The following is an 18247-nucleotide window of genomic DNA, read 5'->3' as shown; positions in this document are numbered from 1 at the left end:
TGAATGTAAAATACGCTTTAAATGGTGGCTCGCCGCTTTTGCCGTGTGTTTGTTTGTCTCTTGGGAATACAAAAAGGTGATTTAGGACAAATTAGCAACTTCCGACTAATATTGCATTTGTGCTTGGTTCGTGGTGGGAGTGAGAGGCTCCGTTCAATACAGATGTAAACCATGCAATTGCAACACTTATTTTAGCGCAATTCTTCGCAACAGTAGCCTACATACAGTATGATATCAATTCACAAAGAATATGCTGGGCACAATGACTACATTGAAACTAAAAACTCCGCTTTTGATTTCTTTAATTGTTTGCAACATTACAACCGCCAACATAATTCCTGGATTCTATTTTATCAAATCACAGAAACACACTGTTTTAGTTACAATTGGTTGTTAAGTTCTTACCTGTTTTCCAAATGAGCTTTCTGCAACTAACAAGCGAATTGCAATTAGTTCCTTTATTAAAATTTGGTGTTTTGCTTCTTGCGTTTTTTTAAGCAGTAGTACAGCTTTCACACAACTAAACATTTATCCCAACACCTGAAACAGGAATTAAGCAGGTAACTTACAATAAGCACCTAAAATAACAAGAAATAGCAGAATTCAATTTTTGCTGCAATAACTTTACATTTATAACGTTTCCAATTAGATTACACACCACACAGGTAACAAAACTAGCAACTTATGACAACTCCAAAGCTATGTAGGTTAAAGTAGAAAATAGAACAATCACTGCGTTCCTCCATCCACGCCGTTGGCAAAAAGCGCTCTAATTTTAATTCAACGAAAAGTGCTGCCAGTTCCACCGAGTCTTTACAAAAATGGCTGTTTCTAACCATATTTTGGCCTAATAATGACATGCAGTTGCTTAGTAGCATTTAAATGCATTTGTTAAACCAGTTTTTAACATTTGCCTGACTCCAAAATACATTAAATTAAACCTGATGTAACTTAAGCAGAACAAAAAACATGGCCACCAAGTTTTTGCTGATTCGCGGAGGAATATGAAATTTACTGTTTCGTCACAAGACACCGAGAACACTAATGTACTACGACTACGTCAATCATTTGTGAAAATTCTGACCATTCAAGGATTCATTATTGCACCCGTATTTAACTGAAGTATTTTTTGTTATTGCAGCTGCTGTAATGATAATGCACTTTTTACAAGCCAACTTGTTTATGCAAGTCAGAAATACATAAGTTGGTGGGTAGCCTACAGACAACAACGTGGATGTGGAACAGGATGGATCAATTTGAAATCCTGATCACAAAAAAAACTTAAATACGTAAAACAGCAATTAAAGCCCAGCTGATCTAAATTTAAGTATTATTTGTTATGAAATAAAATCATTACTAGGATCAGCCCTGAAGCATACATGCAGACCAAAGAACACAGCACATTCATATAGAAGCTATGGTAAGCCAGGCCGAAAAGCGTGATACCTCATCCACCCAATGCTTTGTCATTTAAAAAAGGTCTTGAAGACCAAATTGATTCGTTCTTACTCATTTAATAGATCTGACGTACTATGAATATTGGCTTTCTGTTTTTTATTTTTAAGGTTCTTACCAAAATTTGTTGCTTGATAATAAGCTACAGTACACTAAAATAGTTCTTTCTGAACAATCGATCAATCACACATGTATTGTTACCGTTGTTTTGAGTTTACAATACTCAGATACAGTGATTTATCTAGCTCTTTATCAGAAAAAGTCATGTGACACAGGGAAATACCCTAATCAGGTTTATTGTCGTTTATCGAAAGAAAAAGCGAAGTAAAATTGGCGACAGAGAAGTAACTGCGAAAATTGGGTTAAAACGGCAGCGATAGGCGAAAACAAACGGAGCGAAGTGCCTTAATTGTTAATAAGTATTGGAACTAGTCACAACAGCTATGCAGAAAGATAGGAATAAACTAAACGACGCATGTACAATAAATACTAAAAGCAGTGAATAATAACAAAGTGGAATCCTAATAAGGCAGCTGAAGAAATCAAAACAGAAACAAAATTAATGGATGAAAAAAGTAACTTAAAAAATAATGGATTAATGTTATGGAACATGTGTAACATATATTTTCAGATGCTGGTGATAATAATGTGCTGTTTTCCATTGATTTGGGGACATAAAAAGCTATAAAAGGCCTAAGCGTTTTTGTTGGACTCGCATGCCAATTATGCAAGCTTCTAAAATGACTTACGCTTCGTGCAATAAACCTGGTATACGGTGCATAGTCAATAACCTACGACAGTTTTTCTATTATTCGATTAAATGGAAGCGTTTCGAGGCTTAGGCAAGTGCTCAGTCGTAAAAAAAGAGCCAAACGAAAAAATTACAATAATTTGCTGCATAATACAAATTGTGTAATGGAATGGATTCGATTTTCGGAAACTATACACGGATTTTGAGTTTGATTTCAAATAATTCTTTAATAAACAGTAAAAACGAAGTTTCTCTAAACTTTTAGGTCTGGTACTTGAGAACGAAATCATGCGATGAAAGACAATTCTATGACGTCAAAATGCCGTAGCGCGCGGCATGACGTCATCTTCTTCTTCGAAAAACGTCACACAAGCGTTCATTTGGCGAATATAACATCTTTGGTCAAAAGTTAACTGTGTCAATGTTTTCGTCGATACAATGCATTGACATAGGCGCGCATGAGTTTCACAATTTCGTTGACTTGCTCGGCTGTGAAAGAGATGTCTCCACGAGATTCGGTTTGTAGGCGGAAAACGTTGGCAGTGCTCGCACCGAAAGATTGAATTCTGAAATAAAGATAGAAAACTTAGGATTGTTTTTCAGTTTGCGACATTGGAAATTAAAAACTGCTGTATTTGTTTTTTTTCCTCTTTCCTGTGTCTATTTTAGTGCTTCTTAAACTTTTTTCTGTCTGGCTGTTGCAACAGCTTGCTGATGTAAAAACGCCTTCCGTCATATCAAAATACGATAATGTGTGAGGTTGATGCACGCCAGCGGTGTAAAAACTTCGGATTACATGTTAAAAGTAGTCAATAGTACTAAAACATTTCACCAAATATGAACTATGTGTATTATCTAATCACAAGTCACCAGAGACACAGTATAAGGTTGGAGAGAACAGTCGCATATACTAGCGGACGTCATCCACCGTTTTATACACATATTTCACCTATAGGCATCTTCAGTATCTTACCAAAAAAAATCTAAATACTTTTTTCAAATTGCTTATATTAGACAAAAAAGACATATATGACCAAATTTCATTTATCGTTGTACTCCGGTTTATCTTATGAATGACTGTCGAGATTTATTACCCATTTTTCGCCTCTGTTCATTGGATATTGCAAACGCCCCCAGGGGAGAGCCGGGGCCCACTTCATGTGTCACTGTTATATTTTAATAGTACTTGGTAAAAACATTAACAGAAAAAATAACTCATTATAATTAGGAGCATTACTTTTCGTAGGAGAAATGATCCAACGACTGTGGATGACCTCGTTTAAACACAGTAGCTCCTTGTGCGGAAACGGCCAGAGATAGGAGGGTTTGGCCGAACTGTGCGTCATGGTTTTCAACTTTGAAAAGGTAAGATCCGTATCCGGGCCAACGCCGGGCTAAGTTGACGTATTCCACCTAAAACAAGTTTATTAAGTAAATCAACGAAAGGGATAAAATAAAGTATGTGTGGAACACTATATAGAGATCTGTTTATAAGTTTAATGACGAAAATAACGGCCCAAATAGACGTAAAAAGCGACATGCTTTATTGTCCAACCGTTTCGGCAAATGCTCAAGTCATCAGCGATATAAAGGGCCACATTAGTTACACCCGTTTAAGCATGTCTCTTTTACGTCTATTTGGGCCGTTATTGTTTAAAAACTCAGTTTAAACCGACAAGTTGTAAGTTTTTAACGGTATTTATATATGGTCTAAAACAGTGGTTCTCAAACTTGTTTATTGTCGGGGCCAAATGGTATTTTTTTAGTGTGTTGGGAGCGGCCAAAAAAACGAACACTGGAGAAAATCACTACAGATTATTACTTTAAAACTAAAATAGCAATGTTTGGTGGTTTTCTGAGGTCTGGTGCGATCCGCAAAATAAGTGGTTGGGAGCCGCATGCGGCCCCGAAAACCGAGTTTGAGAACCACTGGTCTAAAATCTACATGTTACAACTTTAAACTCCGCTGTGGTTAAAGCTCAGTTGTGGCACCCACGAAATTTGGCTAAGCATGGATTTTAAGCCTGTTACTCCCAACAAACTGAAGGGCTGCAAAGCTATACTAGCTTATAGGGCCAATGTCTTGTCACCAACTGCACTAATGAGGTCTTATAGATAAAACAATTCACAACAGCATTGTAAGGAAGCTACACAAAATTTGCAGCTGAAGACTGATTCAAAATTGTAAAGAAAAGTTTTCAAAGTAGTTAAGTGTTTTATACACTTTTTAGGACAAGGTTATGTATTTAACTTCTGAAAAAATGCTTTTGTGTGACACCATACTTTCTATCAAAAATTGAAAATTTCCTCGTTTTTACAACCCACAACCGAAAGTTTAGTATGCTATGTTTAGTCCAAATTTCAGCAAGTCTTACCACTGCTTCTTCAGCATGCATCCCTTTTAATCTTCTCCAGCGATCCAGGACATTGGATTTTACATCTTGCAACTCCTCCAGAAAGAGAGTCCTCTTCATGTCGTCGCTTTCTGCTTCTTCTTTAACTTTCTTCATTCCTCTCTTACGGAATGTGTTGAAGAGACTCGAACCCTGGGAAAAAAATAATCATGAATTATCACATGACAAGTAGCAAATAAAAATGCAAATAGGAGGAAAATGAAACATAGACCCTACAACAAAACAAGGTATGTATAAGTTTATGGACAACGAATGAGAGATTGTAAAATATGTTTAAGTTATGCAACATGGTAGGAAATGTATGCTGGATAATAATAATAGATAGATAGTGTATATTTTTTAGAGAAATGGGTTTTTAGATCTAAGGGGGTCATCACTTCCTGGTCTGATCAAATTTTATATTTATACGTACTCATAACGTTTACAAACTTTGTGACCTGTTTGTTCTGTACAATATTTTATTAGTTGTAGGGAATAGCTTATAGGTGGACCTTTAAATCTGCTGAAACCTTACATGAGACTTGTAGGAAAAATGGAAAATTGCATAAAACGTATGAAAGATTGTAGATAATGTACAGAGAAGATTGTAGGAATAACTGTTCGATTTAGTTGCATAATCTGTCAAAGTAGACATTTCTATAAATCTCAGTGAAATATTAAATGAATACACCAAACAGGATACACACTAGATTAGAAATTAGAATAGAAAAAAATTTCGGGCGTATGCGATCTGTTCTACTTACTGAACGCTTTTTGGATGGTGTTGCATTTGCATTTGCATCTCCAAATGAGTCGGTCCTCTTGAAGTAGAAATCCTCATTCTCGTGTGTTATATCGTAAGCCGAAAGAAGCTTGTTAAGCGGATAATACTTGCCAATCTCAGTGCTACAACGTAAAAACACAAAATATTGTTAAAACCAAAAATTTTTTACTATGTTTTCATGTCTGTCAGTGACGTTAGTGTTTAAGGGTTAAGGCAGTAGTTCTCAAACTGTGCGTCGAGACGGCCTGGTGCGTCGTTTCAATTTTCCAAGGGCGTCGCAGAATAGTTCCGTTTCGTGGCTTTTTGTTGTTGTATCAATAAACACAACTTTAATAACAAGTTTTGTCATTAATTAAATTTGCTGGTGCGTCGCAAGTCCATAAAACTTTTCCACAGGCGTCGCAACAAAAAAGTTTGGGAACCACTGGGTTTAGGTTACGCAATTTACGTAGCATTTATTGCACTATTAATTTATTACAATACTGCAGCCCGGCAGGCACAAATATTCAGGATTTGGGATTCTTAATAGTAGCACCCAAATCTGACAAGTCATAAACGCAAGAAAAGTTTGCATATTTCATGTAAAGACGATTTATTTTGTAAATCTAAAACTATTTACCTTGCAAAGTTACATTTTTGATTTTGATTTGGTGTTTATTAACAACTATAAAACTTACTCGATATTAATTTGGTGATAATTTCCTTCGGCAAACTGTAATCTGAGTGCAGCAAAATCCCGCAATACGTCATCAGAAGCAGGGTAAAGTCCCTGAATAACTTGCTCATGGACCTAAAATGTTAAAAAAATCGATTTCAAAAACTAAAAATCCATCAGTGTTATCTGCATTTTCTTAATAGCAATCTATTTTCACACCTACTTAATAACTACCTATTTTCACAAGCCTAATATAATACCAATGCAAAAAAAAACTTAATTTGCACCCCAATAGAGTTTTCTGGCAAAACTGATGTGACTACACTTTTAAACGGTTACAGGTTCATTGTGAAATTTTAGAAAATTAGAAAACTTACATCTTCATACACAAAGTGATATTCGATGGAGTCTTCCTGTGAGTCGATCGGATCAAACACACAGTAGAGTTTGAAGTAGAAAACCCATTCCGACTCTTTTCCTCCGTTATCTGGACTCGCTTGAAGCTCCAAGTTCATTCTGTTCACCAATAAGCATGTTTGTTTATTGTTGTTTTTAATGAAATTTAATATAGTGGTGACAAAAGTATGGGATTCTATACATAATTTAGTGGTGTGTAGCCTAAAGATCAATTTTTAAAAGTATTTGAACAAAATTTGAATCCCGTCCTCTTTTTAACAATAAAATTTGCAACGTGTATTTAAAAGTGTCATAATTCGCACAATTAAGACTTTGTCATTTTTTTTCGTTTATCGATGACCAATTTGCCAATCTTATTTTGCCATTAAACAGAGTTCGCGATTGAGCAGATGATTTTTCTAGCAGTTTTAGCATCCCTATACAATTAAACAAATTATGCGATAGACTGGTATGTCATTATCAGGATTGGTCTGTAATAGGCAATACAAATTTCATTTTCGACCACTGCATTTCATGCAAACGATCCATTTAATTCCCACATGTCTTAGCTACAAAATTTGACTGGTTGAATCCAAGCTACAAAGCTGTAGAAATGAAACGAAACTTACTGTTCAAACTTGGCCACAACATCAGCGAGGTAAGTGCTTGGTTCTATCGCTCTGTCGACTTGTCCTCTGTGTTCGAACAAAGCGAAAGTATTTCTGTTTCCTTCAACATGCATTCCATGCCGCAATTTCTGGACAACCTGAATCAAAATGCGTGACATATTTAAAACATCATAATTTTGGACGGAAATGTGGTAATTCTGTTAAATTTTAACATGCATTTAAAACTGTTAAAATATTCAACGCGCTTTGCAAATCGTTTATTTCGCAGATTGCAACTCTCATGTGATGTTTAAGAGTTTTAAAGTTTAAAATTTAGAACTTGTTGACAAAATACAGATGTACAAGGCAAAGCTAACACTTAATTTTAAGTTTGTTACTAAAACCAGTCCTCATCGCCGCGTAAAACATTTTTTTATGATTTATAAACATATCCATTCAGGTATTCTTTTTTCAACGTTTAAAAAAATGCAAGTAATTTTTAAATCCACGATGTGTTTTTTAATTCAATTGTTAAAAAAATCAGTATTGGCCTGCGCGCTACGTAAGATATTTGCAAATTCTCAATACATTTCAGCCATGTTTTCGTACCTTGCCGGCTGTGGTAAAAGAATTAATGTAAATATCGCAGGTCGCTCCACCGTAGCAGTTTATCACAGTGACCAGGTCCCTCATTTCGAGCACTGCGCAAATCTCGGCAATCGATGGAACCATTTCACGCCGTCGTGACGTCTGCTGACTCAGCGCGTTTTCGCCAAACTCAGCATAAGCGGCACCGAGAGTTTCTGGAAAACGTTCTTGGACCCTGAAAAAAAATAAAGGTTTCATAAATTTGCAAAAGCCGAACTTGCATTAACCTAATGTACAACCAAAAAGACGTTTTCCTATCATATATATCAGTGGTTCCCAACCTTTTTTGTTACATTCCTCCCTTCGCCCATTTTCGAACTATTCATTCCTCCCCATACGACGAAAATCAAATATAACATAAAAAATTAAAGCAATTTGAAATAGACCTTATAATTAGGGATGTCCATTCAGAATCCTTTACCAAATGTGAACCGGGTCCAAATTATAATGGACATAATAATGTATACACAAAAATATTCTGTAACATATCCAATGTATTTTTTTGCAGTTTTTATGAAATTCCTCCCCTGAACTCATAAAATTCCTCCCCGGTTGGGAACCACTGATATATATCATATATCACACGCTGTATAACGAATAACCACATATACTAACCATATAACGGACATGTATTTGCAACTTTTTTATTTTTATTGGGTCCCGTTTTTTTGTAAGGCATTTAAGAACATGATTTTTAGGCAAGAAGAAACGAATGGGTCCTTTCAGCGAAGAGGACCCATAATAAATGTAGTGTTTGCAATGTATCCTACAAATAGTGGTGGTTTTCATAGGGCCTTTTATTCTAATAGAATATATTCATGCCAATATGAGCTTATGGTAGCATATTGTTTGTTGACATTTGCAGAGTTAACTAGAATTTTTCTGTTGGCAATTGCTTTCCTTATTTCTGGAACAAACGCGCTCCATGTGGCTTTGGTAGTACAGAACAAAATATTTAAAATTGAATCGGATTCTTTGCAGTACGGATTTTTTTTTGTTAAGGTATCATTTTATAGTTAATATACCCAAAACCAAAAATAGTAACAAAACCCCTAACCTAAAAATGATCACCACATTAACTATAAGATTTGTACTAACTGCGGAAAATCAATATTCGTAACAACACACTCACCTGGCAAGATGTGTTTTCAAATAAGCCATAACAGGCCTAGATGGATGATATGCGCAACACATACAAGCTATCAGATGCCAATAATGTGGACATGAAGTAACATGTAGCTGATCGCCCATCTGTTCCTCTGTGGTTAGTTGTAGAGTGTAAACTGCTGTCTGCTTTATCAGCTGCAGATATAGCTCGTCCTGGAACAGCTTGGAACCATGACATGCCCTTAGAATTGCCTGCAACCGAATGGTACATATTATATGAATACAAAGAATGCAAAGATGTACAGAAATTATTGTTTCTATTTTTTACATAAAACAGTGAACTTATCTTACTTTAAATCTTGATAAACACTGACATGCAGCTTTTGTGGGTGGTTAGCAGAATATTTTGAATATTTTATATATTTTTTTTTAAATCTACAAACACCATACCACACATAAGCCACGCATTTAGCTAAATTTCGATATCTTCAAAAATGCTGACAGTTAGGGCTATTTGGGTTAGGTAGGGTATTATAATTAAAATTCAATAAAACCAACTTTAAAACTTAGTTCCTAATGCAAAATTTTTAAAAACTTGTTTCCCCTAACACCTCTCTAGCTGTCACATTACGCCACCTATCGCGATATTTAAGTAAATGTTGGGCTCAAGTGAGTTGTGGTGTTAGTAGATCTACCTTTTACATTCGTTTTTTGTCCTTGCACTATAAGTAATAAGGCTGATTTTAAAAAAAAAGCTGACCAATGTAAGTCACACCGCTTCTGTTTCACCCAAGAAAGGCCATAGGAATCGTTAAAACATTTACTCCTTTCACCGTGGTGAGATAATATCATCGGCAAAACACGGGCAAACTTATGCAAAAATATCAAGCGTTTACCTGCAGCGCCTGAGCCTCCTCTCGCATGTTACCGAAGGTCTGTTCTTCCATCTGCAGCAAAACGTTGAAGATTCGAACCGCCTCATCACGTAACGTGTAATGGTCGTCACGCGAGGGCACCTGCGAGTAGACCAATTAAAAAATTGGGGAGCAAAATCTACAGCCTAAAATTTTGAAAAGAATAATTTTTAAATTTTGACATATGAGCCACAACTGCAAAAGTTTTCAACAAATAGATTATGAATCTATGTTCAAAACTGGGATCAGCCCTAAATCGCCAATGCTAACTAGCTATAACGACACACCAGGATTTAAAACACAGTCTCTAGGTCTATTAGAGGCTTTATACCGAATCCGGCCTCTTAAGCATCCCTACATATGGCAAGACATGGGTAGAAAATTCTGGCAAGCGGCGAGATTCGAATCCATGACAGCTTCACTGGGGCTGGCGCTCTAGCAATGGGCATCAATAAATACATAAATAGGGTATAAATGATTACCTGTTCATATGGCAGTGATAACAACGGAGATCTTAAAGGTTGATTGGTTTGACGGAAAATTGGATTCCTCTTGTAAATCAGGTCAATCTCCTTTTCACTGTCGTGGGCATTCTGCAAAAAGAGAATTTGCAAACCAGGTTTAATTTCTACTCTATATTCTTGCTTGAAAGTAATTTTTGAAATATTAAAATTTATATAATTTTCAACGTGCTCTTTTTATGCTTAGCAGTACACAATAGCGAGTAGTAAATGTGGTTCATATTCGTTTTCCAGCCTAATATGTTTTTTTATTTGAATCTTCTTAACGGAAGTGTAACGGATATTTGCATTTTTAAACTTATGGCTGTCATTCGTCGACGAAAAAACACGGAGGTCCTGGCAAATTTTTAAATCTTTTAACCAGATATGAAATTGTTTTGTATTAGAAACAAAGTCTTTTCAACTTACCTTAACTTTGTCCATGAGCACTTTGGTCTTGGTGACAATTTGTGGTTGTCCATCTATCATGGCTTGTATCTCACTACTCCATATATTCGCATCTTCCTCCACTTCTGTACTGAGACGAAGAGCGTGTTTGCGTCCGTAAACCACAATCTCCCATAAACCGGTCTGTTTCTGTTGATAAACATCGTATATGTGACATTTTGTTTAAAAAGCTTTATGGCAGTGTACTTTAGCTGGGGCGAGATTTGAACACAAGAATATATACTTTTGAGACTGGTTAACTGTATTTTTCCTTGAACTCTCTGCATGAATTGTCATTTAGTCATTTTAGTTACTACAAGGCTTAAACCGTCTTGAATGACTTATTTTATTTACACATGTATTTTAAGAAGCATAAGATGCATATTTATCAAATTTATTTATTTATTTATTTATTTATTTATTTATTTATTTATTTATTTATTTATTTATATCTATATGTATGTATATGTAATAGTGCACGGTGCGCAACATATCTATGTTTAATTTGATGGAATAGTATGAGTTTCAGCCAAAAAGAATATTCATAACTGGGATTGGCCCTAAAGCGTTAATGCAGACCAGCAATCACGAAACACTTTTTCAATCATAGTATGCCAGGTGTAGTAAAGGCTTGATATCAAACTGGATTTATAAAAAGTTCGTTGTATCACGTGAGGTGATTGTGAATTCACGAAAACCTTTCACAAACTTTCTTCAGTTCACGAATTTGAAAAAATTTGGACAATGAGTCCAGTAAGTACAAAAAACTTTTTTAGTACCTCGCCTCAAACTTAAAAACTAATTACATTGTTTCATTTGTACTGACTTACTGTTCAGCACATCACAAAAGTAATACACTTACGAAAACTGCTTCATCAGGCAAGGTAACAACACAAAGACTATTGAGGCCCATGGATCCAATTTTCGGCGCTCCTCTATTGCTTGTCTTGTAATATTCGATTGCACTTGGCTTCAAAACGAACCACCTTCGTTGGTGACTGACTCTCTGTTTCTCGTACGAGGTTTTCAGCATCCAGCCTTGTTGGATAAACGAGTCTTGCCCAACCTTGCAATAAAACAACGTGTGTTAAAAAGTTAGAAGTTTAATTAAATTAATTTTACTTTACTTTGCAACAGAAAAAGATATTTGAAAACTCAAACAGAGGTCATGTGCAAAATGAATTAGGTCGTGAGCTTTATCACTTACCGAATCTCCAGAGATAGCCGTGTTCTTGCTTTCATTCAATAGCGTTATCCAATGATGCATCTCTTCCACTGAGTCACTTGCGAAAGTGTAAACTCGTTGCGAGGTTGTTACGGTGAACGTATTTGACTTTCCTGTGGACAACAAAACATTCGGATGCGTTCACAAGAGTCTGCTATGGTAAAGTTTATTTAAACAACAGTGACCCCATTCAGAAATAGATAAACGACAGTTCAACTTTTGCAATAATTGTATGCTCAGATTTGTTGCGAAACCCGAAAAAGCCGTTAGGAACCTAATTGAGTAGCAGAACTCAGCTTCAATAACCTGCCAAACGGCAGTATGTTATTTGATGTCTATTTTAAACTCAGTTTTTTTTATCAATACTACGTAGCCAAACTCCTAACCCGGATGAATATGTTAGCACAAGTCAAATGTTTGCATGTGTTGGTACCTGATACTGATGTGGCAGTAACTTGGGTGATAGTTTGTCCATCAACCGTCATCAGTGCGTTCTTGGGATTGGCAAATTCGCTCTCCATGTTGGCAATCTCCTTCTCCGAACTCGACATCATTTTCATCAAAATACTAAAAATCAATTTTTGAAGTCAATTTCAGCACCAAATTGTACAACACAAACAGGGGTAAATAGCGTTCAGTTTGACGCAAACGGACAAACTTAAAAATTGGTAACACAACAAAAACCCAAACACACACACACGCACAAGCAGAAAAATAAACAATCAAACAATACAGATAAACAAACACACAAAAATACCAACAGCCACACACACACACACACACACACACACCTGACAACAACAACCACAGCAGTTGAATACAAATGCAAATGCAAAATTACATAAAAGTCTCAATTAAATGGAAACAAACGTTTAAAATCACAAAGAAAAACATAGATACAGACAAAAAACGTCTATAAACACACACAACAACATAAAACAAATACACAAAAATACATAAAAACAGACACACACACACACACACCCACACAAAGACAAACGACCACAACACAGACAAACACAAACAAACACTAATGAGTATAGACACACACAAACAACCGACCTGTACCACTCTCCGGCTTCTTCGCTTGATTCAGCGGACAAATGATGAATTTTCGAATTCGACATTATGACGTCAATGCCGTTCTCCTTCTCTGTGACGTCAGTGACATCAGAAATTTGTCCAAGGTCGATTGTTCCTCGACATTTCGCGTTCTCTTCGTCGTTGTCGTAATATTTAATCTCCTTATTGCGTAAAGTGAACCATCTACAAGCAATTCAATTCAATAACTGAGTAAGGCTGATTCGGTATAGCGCCTTCAATGGGCCTGGCGTACTGTGATCAATAACTGAGTATTGTTTTAATTGGCGATCCCCTATTACGAAGCTGACACATGCAGCATACGAGGCAGGCAACAGTGCTTGCGATTCGACGCTTGTCGGAGTCACCACTGCGCCTATGTAGCTTAGTTGATAGAGTGTGAGCCCAGGAAGGCTCTAGTCGTGGGTCGAATCCCACCACATGTAGCCTGTACCTTGCCATATGAGAATGCTTGGTGACCGGCTAATTTGGTATGACGTACAAGCAAGAGATTGTTTGTGTTATGTTGGCTTTATGACCGCCGGTTGTAGTGTACAAGTGTACAGGTACCTAGATCTACCGCCGTAAGGTCACATGCCACAGCGGATATAAATTTATGCGGCTGCCCACCTGTATATTAAGGTTTGTGTAATGGCGGCCCTGTATTGAAAACCCGACTTTTGTACTAATGGCCAATTAGACTTATTATTCACGCTCGGTGGACCCTGGCGGCCGGAACTCTAGAAATAAGAACCTGTGATGAGACCGGCAATAGCAAAAAGGTCGTGAACCCCTACCTTGCTGCAATGCAAATAATTTACATCACGATGAAAAAGTTAATCTGTAAACTGCTTGTGCTATTTTTTGCAGCATGGTAATGTATTTTATAAATGACTGTTACGTAATAACAGAAACCTACGGAAAGGTAAAATCGAATTGTACAGTGATGACCCAATTATCGCAAACTGATGTATGCGTCATTTTGGTGATTAAACACGTTAATTGGCACAGAATTGAGTGATACAATTAAAAGGCAGTAATAGAAGGACCTAATTACCGCGACTGACTTTTCTACGTCATAATTTTTTTGTGAAAATAAAAATCTGAAAAAAGTTTTATGAGCTTTACGGCAAAGAGATATCCTAAACTCCTAAGATATACTTTTTTGAGCACGTTTATTCAGACGGAAAAATCTGTTTCGTTTAAAATCAACTTTCTATCCTAAATTCATATCCTTTGCTGTTGAATTGGTTTAAAAATACTATTTTATTCGAAACCATAATTTTAATTAACAAACGAACTTTTTTTGCCAGTTCTTCCGGGGCAGAGTTCCACGCAAAGTCCCCTTTCCGCCATCAGCTTTCTTAAACAACCAGCCGCATTTCAAACTGTCTTGTTTGCTTCGGAAAAACATAAAAGTGCTGTTGCTTAAAACACACCAACGCCGTTTCCACTGTCCCATAAGACCACCCTGTTGAAAACACGAAATGTTGATTTATTTTTAATTTGTATTCTTTTTTGAAAAATGTTTGTCACAGGATCATAGAAACGCAAGGCCCTTTAAAGGCGCTTTACTGAGTCCAGCCGGTCTCTTATGCGTTTTTCCATATGGAAGACACATGCTGAAAAATCTAGCCTGCGGTGGGATTCGAACCCACGACAGAAACATTGAACAAGTTATTCTGTCTTTGTTGAAAGTATTTTTTAAATTTATTTTGTCTAAAATGGTGCACATGTTTTGAATTTACAACCATAAAGTATCTTATACTAATATAATTTGATTAAAAACACAATTTTAGGTTTGTATTCATATAGTCGACGTACTTTAATATCAAGGTAGGAATGGAAATAAACATTAGGATTCCATTTATCAGATACTTCCATTCCACCACTGTTTGAAGTTCCATCGTCACTGATGTCGTCATCATCATCGAATGACGAGTCGGTGTAATAAGATTCTACGAAGAAAAGAAGAGATTAGTATAGTTTGTTTTCTGTTTTTTTTGTTGTGCCGGGTATATATGATCATCGTACGCCAAAAGTACTAAGGCCTTACACCGAGTCAAGTCGGTCTCAAATATATTCCAGAGCAAGAAATTTCATCCGAGGTTGAGTTCGAACCAGGGTCCGTCTATCCGGGGCTGTCGTTCTACCAACTCAGCGAAATAGACCGCTAAGATTTATATGCATGAGGAAGCACAAACGCTTAGGTCTGGTCCCAATAATTAATACACGGTCATCTTATGATATAGATCAGGGGTCACAAAACTATTTTTTGGTTTGCTGAACCGTATTGATAACATTGTAACATTCAAAAATTAATCTGGTCTATACAAAAGTTCACCTGTCGCGATTTGGAAAATTGATTTAAACCAGTTCCATAGTATAACAAAGCCCAGGATTAATCCAAAGCCAGTATGTTACGTCGACTACAAGTGTCAATTGTGCGCAAACAATTGCCTTATTTTGTTGGTTGTGACGTAATATAGAAGCATTGCTCTTAAGATGAGACGAGCTATACAATTTAACAGTCGCATCACCAGTTTTTAAATGGGATTATAGAAAGACCATATCTTGGCGCCCTTATAAAAATCGCCCCGCGGGCTAAGTTTGGAAGGACGGCGCTAAGACATGTAAACTATGCGGCCCGCGCGAATCATTTTTAAACTTATCCGGCCCGCAGTGAAAAAAGTTTGGTGACCCAGGGTGATTTTCTAAGCAAAAACGACGATACAATTAAACATACCAACTTCATAATAAGTCCAGCGCAAATTAAGTCCAACAGAGAAAAAATAAATAAACAGTAAACACTTCAATTCTTTCATGGAAACATCTAGTCGAACATCCCTTACATTCTTCCAACCCGGATAAAGTTTGCCAAAGATTCGACAACAGTAAGTGATCAATCAATCTATTACTTACCATCATCCATATCAGAAGTGCTTCCGCCAGTTTCGGCAACCTCATCAACTTTTTTCGTTACATCAGGTTGAACGATATCTTTTGACTCCTATTTAGGCAAAGTCATATTAGAACTGTGAAAATGCCTGGCACTTTAGTAGTTGGGCAAAATTAGTAAATGATTAAGCTAAAAGTAAACGAACTGAAATTGTATTTATAGCAACGTATTGTCGGTTAGTACTTCTTCAATCAATTTTGTAGGTTATTTAAATAGTTAGAAGTCTTTATTTGTTAGAAATAAAACGCAATACTAAAATAAACCAAATCATACAAATTGTGGCTTTTGATGAAAACATTTTTACTATAATCTTGTAATAACTTTCCAGCATAATTCACTACCTAAACATTACAAATAAACCAATATGTACCTGATACTGTACAAAATACTACAAAGTTAGTTGTTAATTTAACAGAAAACAAAATAATAAAACCAAAAAATAATCATACATCCATTTGATCAACACCGCTGACGTCATACGCAGTGTCATGCATCATTGCATCGACTTGACTCTCAAAATCTTCGAAGCCTAAATCCTGGAGCAAAAAAACAGTCAACACCAAAATCCAGCTGTGCCCCCCTAACTGCGCACCCCCTACTAAAGTGACCGGCTCAAGCCACTGATGAATATTTATACCGTCTCGTTGTCAATGATTTACGTAAAAAGGAAACGGCAATAAAAATAAAGTCACCAGTACTAATCATTTAAAACCGATTGACTTAGGTTAGTGTTGATTACAGGGGTTAGTAAGGTAGGTTAAGTAAAAATCTATTAATTGTGACGTAATTATCTGTTTTGTGCGTCATAGCTTACGTCACGACGCAAGCGAACGAGAGGTGATTCAATTAGGTATCACTTCTGCACGTGTTGCATATTAATAATAAACCGGCATATTATGATGCTGAAATAGTTCAACAGTTCAAAAGGACATTTAAAGTCATTAACAATATTCGTTTTAAGATAATAGAACAAATGTAACTTAACTAAAAAAGGCTGTTAAAACCACCACACTCCAAAATAATAGGTTCATTAAAAAATGTTGTTTACAGTTTTGCTACATATACGTCCGTTAGTATTAACATTTATGTTCAATTTTGGGAACGGTGTAGGCTAATAAGTTTTTTTTTTCTTTAAAAACACACCACTATATCATCTTATCTATTTTCTTAATTCAAAACTTGGAACCCGGTTTTGGGCGATAGTTTTACCTTAATTTCGAGAAAATGGCATTTTTATCACAGTAATAAGCGTACAAAGTCTCTTGCTCAGTAACCAATAACATCGAGAACATGTGAACTGCGAAAATACCGCATGGGACAACTTTAAAATCGAAACCCCTCTTACTTGCAAAATATCCATAGCCCGATGTTCATCCGCTTTTTCGTCTGCATAATAATCTCCAGTTTGGTTGGTCACGTATTCCTCCATCGGTTCAGGTTCCTAACAAACATGAAACTCGAAAGGCTTTGGTAGAAGGTAATCAACAAAAACTGTTTGTCCATTTTTTATGACAATAAACATATTTTGCTTTTTGGTTTGAATAAAACTCTACAATGTAATTAGCAGTCAAGTTGGCCTCTTGTTCCGACTTAGATTATGCAGCACCATTTAATTCAGTGGTTCTTAAACTTTTTTGACTGCGACCCAAATCGGAGTTTTATGAACATCTCACGACCCAAGCCTCAAACATAAAAAATGTATTAACGAGACGCAATTTCGAGGCCACGTCGTCGCCGCATAGGAGTCTGCCCATGTCAAAATGGCTGCAGGCTTAACGAGGTCGATTCGTTCGCCAACACTGCATAACACAACACACATTGTGGCTTTGCAGCACCATGATCATTGATAGAAGTGAATCCCAAATCTAAATATGTTTCCTTGTATGAATATTACTCATGCTTAAACGCTTACTGTTATATCTCCAAGTTCAGTTTCGCATGATTAACTTTTCCTATTATTTCCGGTGCTATGACGTTACAATCGCCTTGTGCGAAACAGTAAAGTTGGAAGGCTATATTGTCCTATGTGGTGTGTATGTGTTAATGGTTGGTTCATTTTACTGTACAACGTGGTCGAGTGTGGTGACTTTACTACTACATTAAGTTAATTCGTTTGTGTTTACTTAATGCAGTAATAGTTCGTTTGGGCATAATTGAATCACCATAGCGCGACCCATTTTTTGACCCTGCGCGACCCATGTTTGGGTCGCGACCCATACTTTGAGAACCACTGATTTAATTTGAGCAAAAACCTTTTTTAACAACGTAAACTGTCAGAGGTTTAAGCTTTTTAAGGAAGGGCAGAGTGCAGTAAACCTCGGTTAA

The 18247-nt window shown here is 36.4% G+C and overlaps 2 protein-coding genes across 4 annotated transcripts in view; both read right to left on the bottom strand.

Annotated features, from left to right (window-relative positions):
- Window positions 1-533, bottom strand: part of LOC145220695 (uncharacterized) — a 51527-nt gene extending 50994 nt beyond the window's left edge. For both annotated transcript variants that reach the window (XM_080087929.1, XM_080087938.1), the window contains exon 1: window positions 406-533. The gene's annotated coding sequence lies outside the window, so the exon portion shown is untranslated. The remainder of the gene's footprint in view (window positions 1-405) is intronic.
- Window positions 534-1735: 1202 nt separating this feature from the next.
- Window positions 1736-18247, bottom strand: part of LOC145227972 (unconventional myosin-X-like) — a 42663-nt gene continuing 26151 nt past the window's right edge. For both annotated transcript variants that reach the window (XM_080092942.1, XM_080092949.1), the window contains 21 exons: window positions 17268-17363; window positions 16372-16458; window positions 15886-15973; window positions 14788-14921; window positions 14265-14434; window positions 12946-13149; window positions 12317-12450; window positions 11866-11996; window positions 11521-11724; window positions 10641-10808; window positions 10194-10304; window positions 9694-9813; window positions 8823-9049; window positions 7652-7865; window positions 7064-7200; window positions 6416-6554; window positions 6061-6173; window positions 5364-5505; window positions 4582-4752; window positions 3444-3619; window positions 1736-2772 (listed from right to left, as the gene is read on the bottom strand). In XM_080092942.1, coding sequence (XP_079949068.1) covers window positions 2625-2772; window positions 3444-3619; window positions 4582-4752; window positions 5364-5505; window positions 6061-6173; window positions 6416-6554; window positions 7064-7200; window positions 7652-7865; window positions 8823-9049; window positions 9694-9813; window positions 10194-10304; window positions 10641-10808; window positions 11521-11724; window positions 11866-11996; window positions 12317-12450; window positions 12946-13149; window positions 14265-14434; window positions 14788-14921; window positions 15886-15973; window positions 16372-16458; window positions 17268-17363 — 3114 coding nt within the window. In that variant the 3' untranslated portion in view covers window positions 1736-2624. The remainder of the gene's footprint in view (window positions 2773-3443; window positions 3620-4581; window positions 4753-5363; window positions 5506-6060; window positions 6174-6415; window positions 6555-7063; window positions 7201-7651; window positions 7866-8822; window positions 9050-9693; window positions 9814-10193; window positions 10305-10640; window positions 10809-11520; window positions 11725-11865; window positions 11997-12316; window positions 12451-12945; window positions 13150-14264; window positions 14435-14787; window positions 14922-15885; window positions 15974-16371; window positions 16459-17267; window positions 17364-18247) is intronic.

Source organism: Phallusia mammillata, chromosome 1, assembly GCF_965637545.1.
Source record: "Phallusia mammillata chromosome 1, kaPhaMamm4.hap1.1, whole genome shotgun sequence".
NCBI classification, from domain to species: Eukaryota; Metazoa; Chordata; class Ascidiacea; order Phlebobranchia; family Ascidiidae; genus Phallusia; species Phallusia mammillata.
This window is presented reverse-complemented; position numbering and strand designations above follow the sequence as displayed.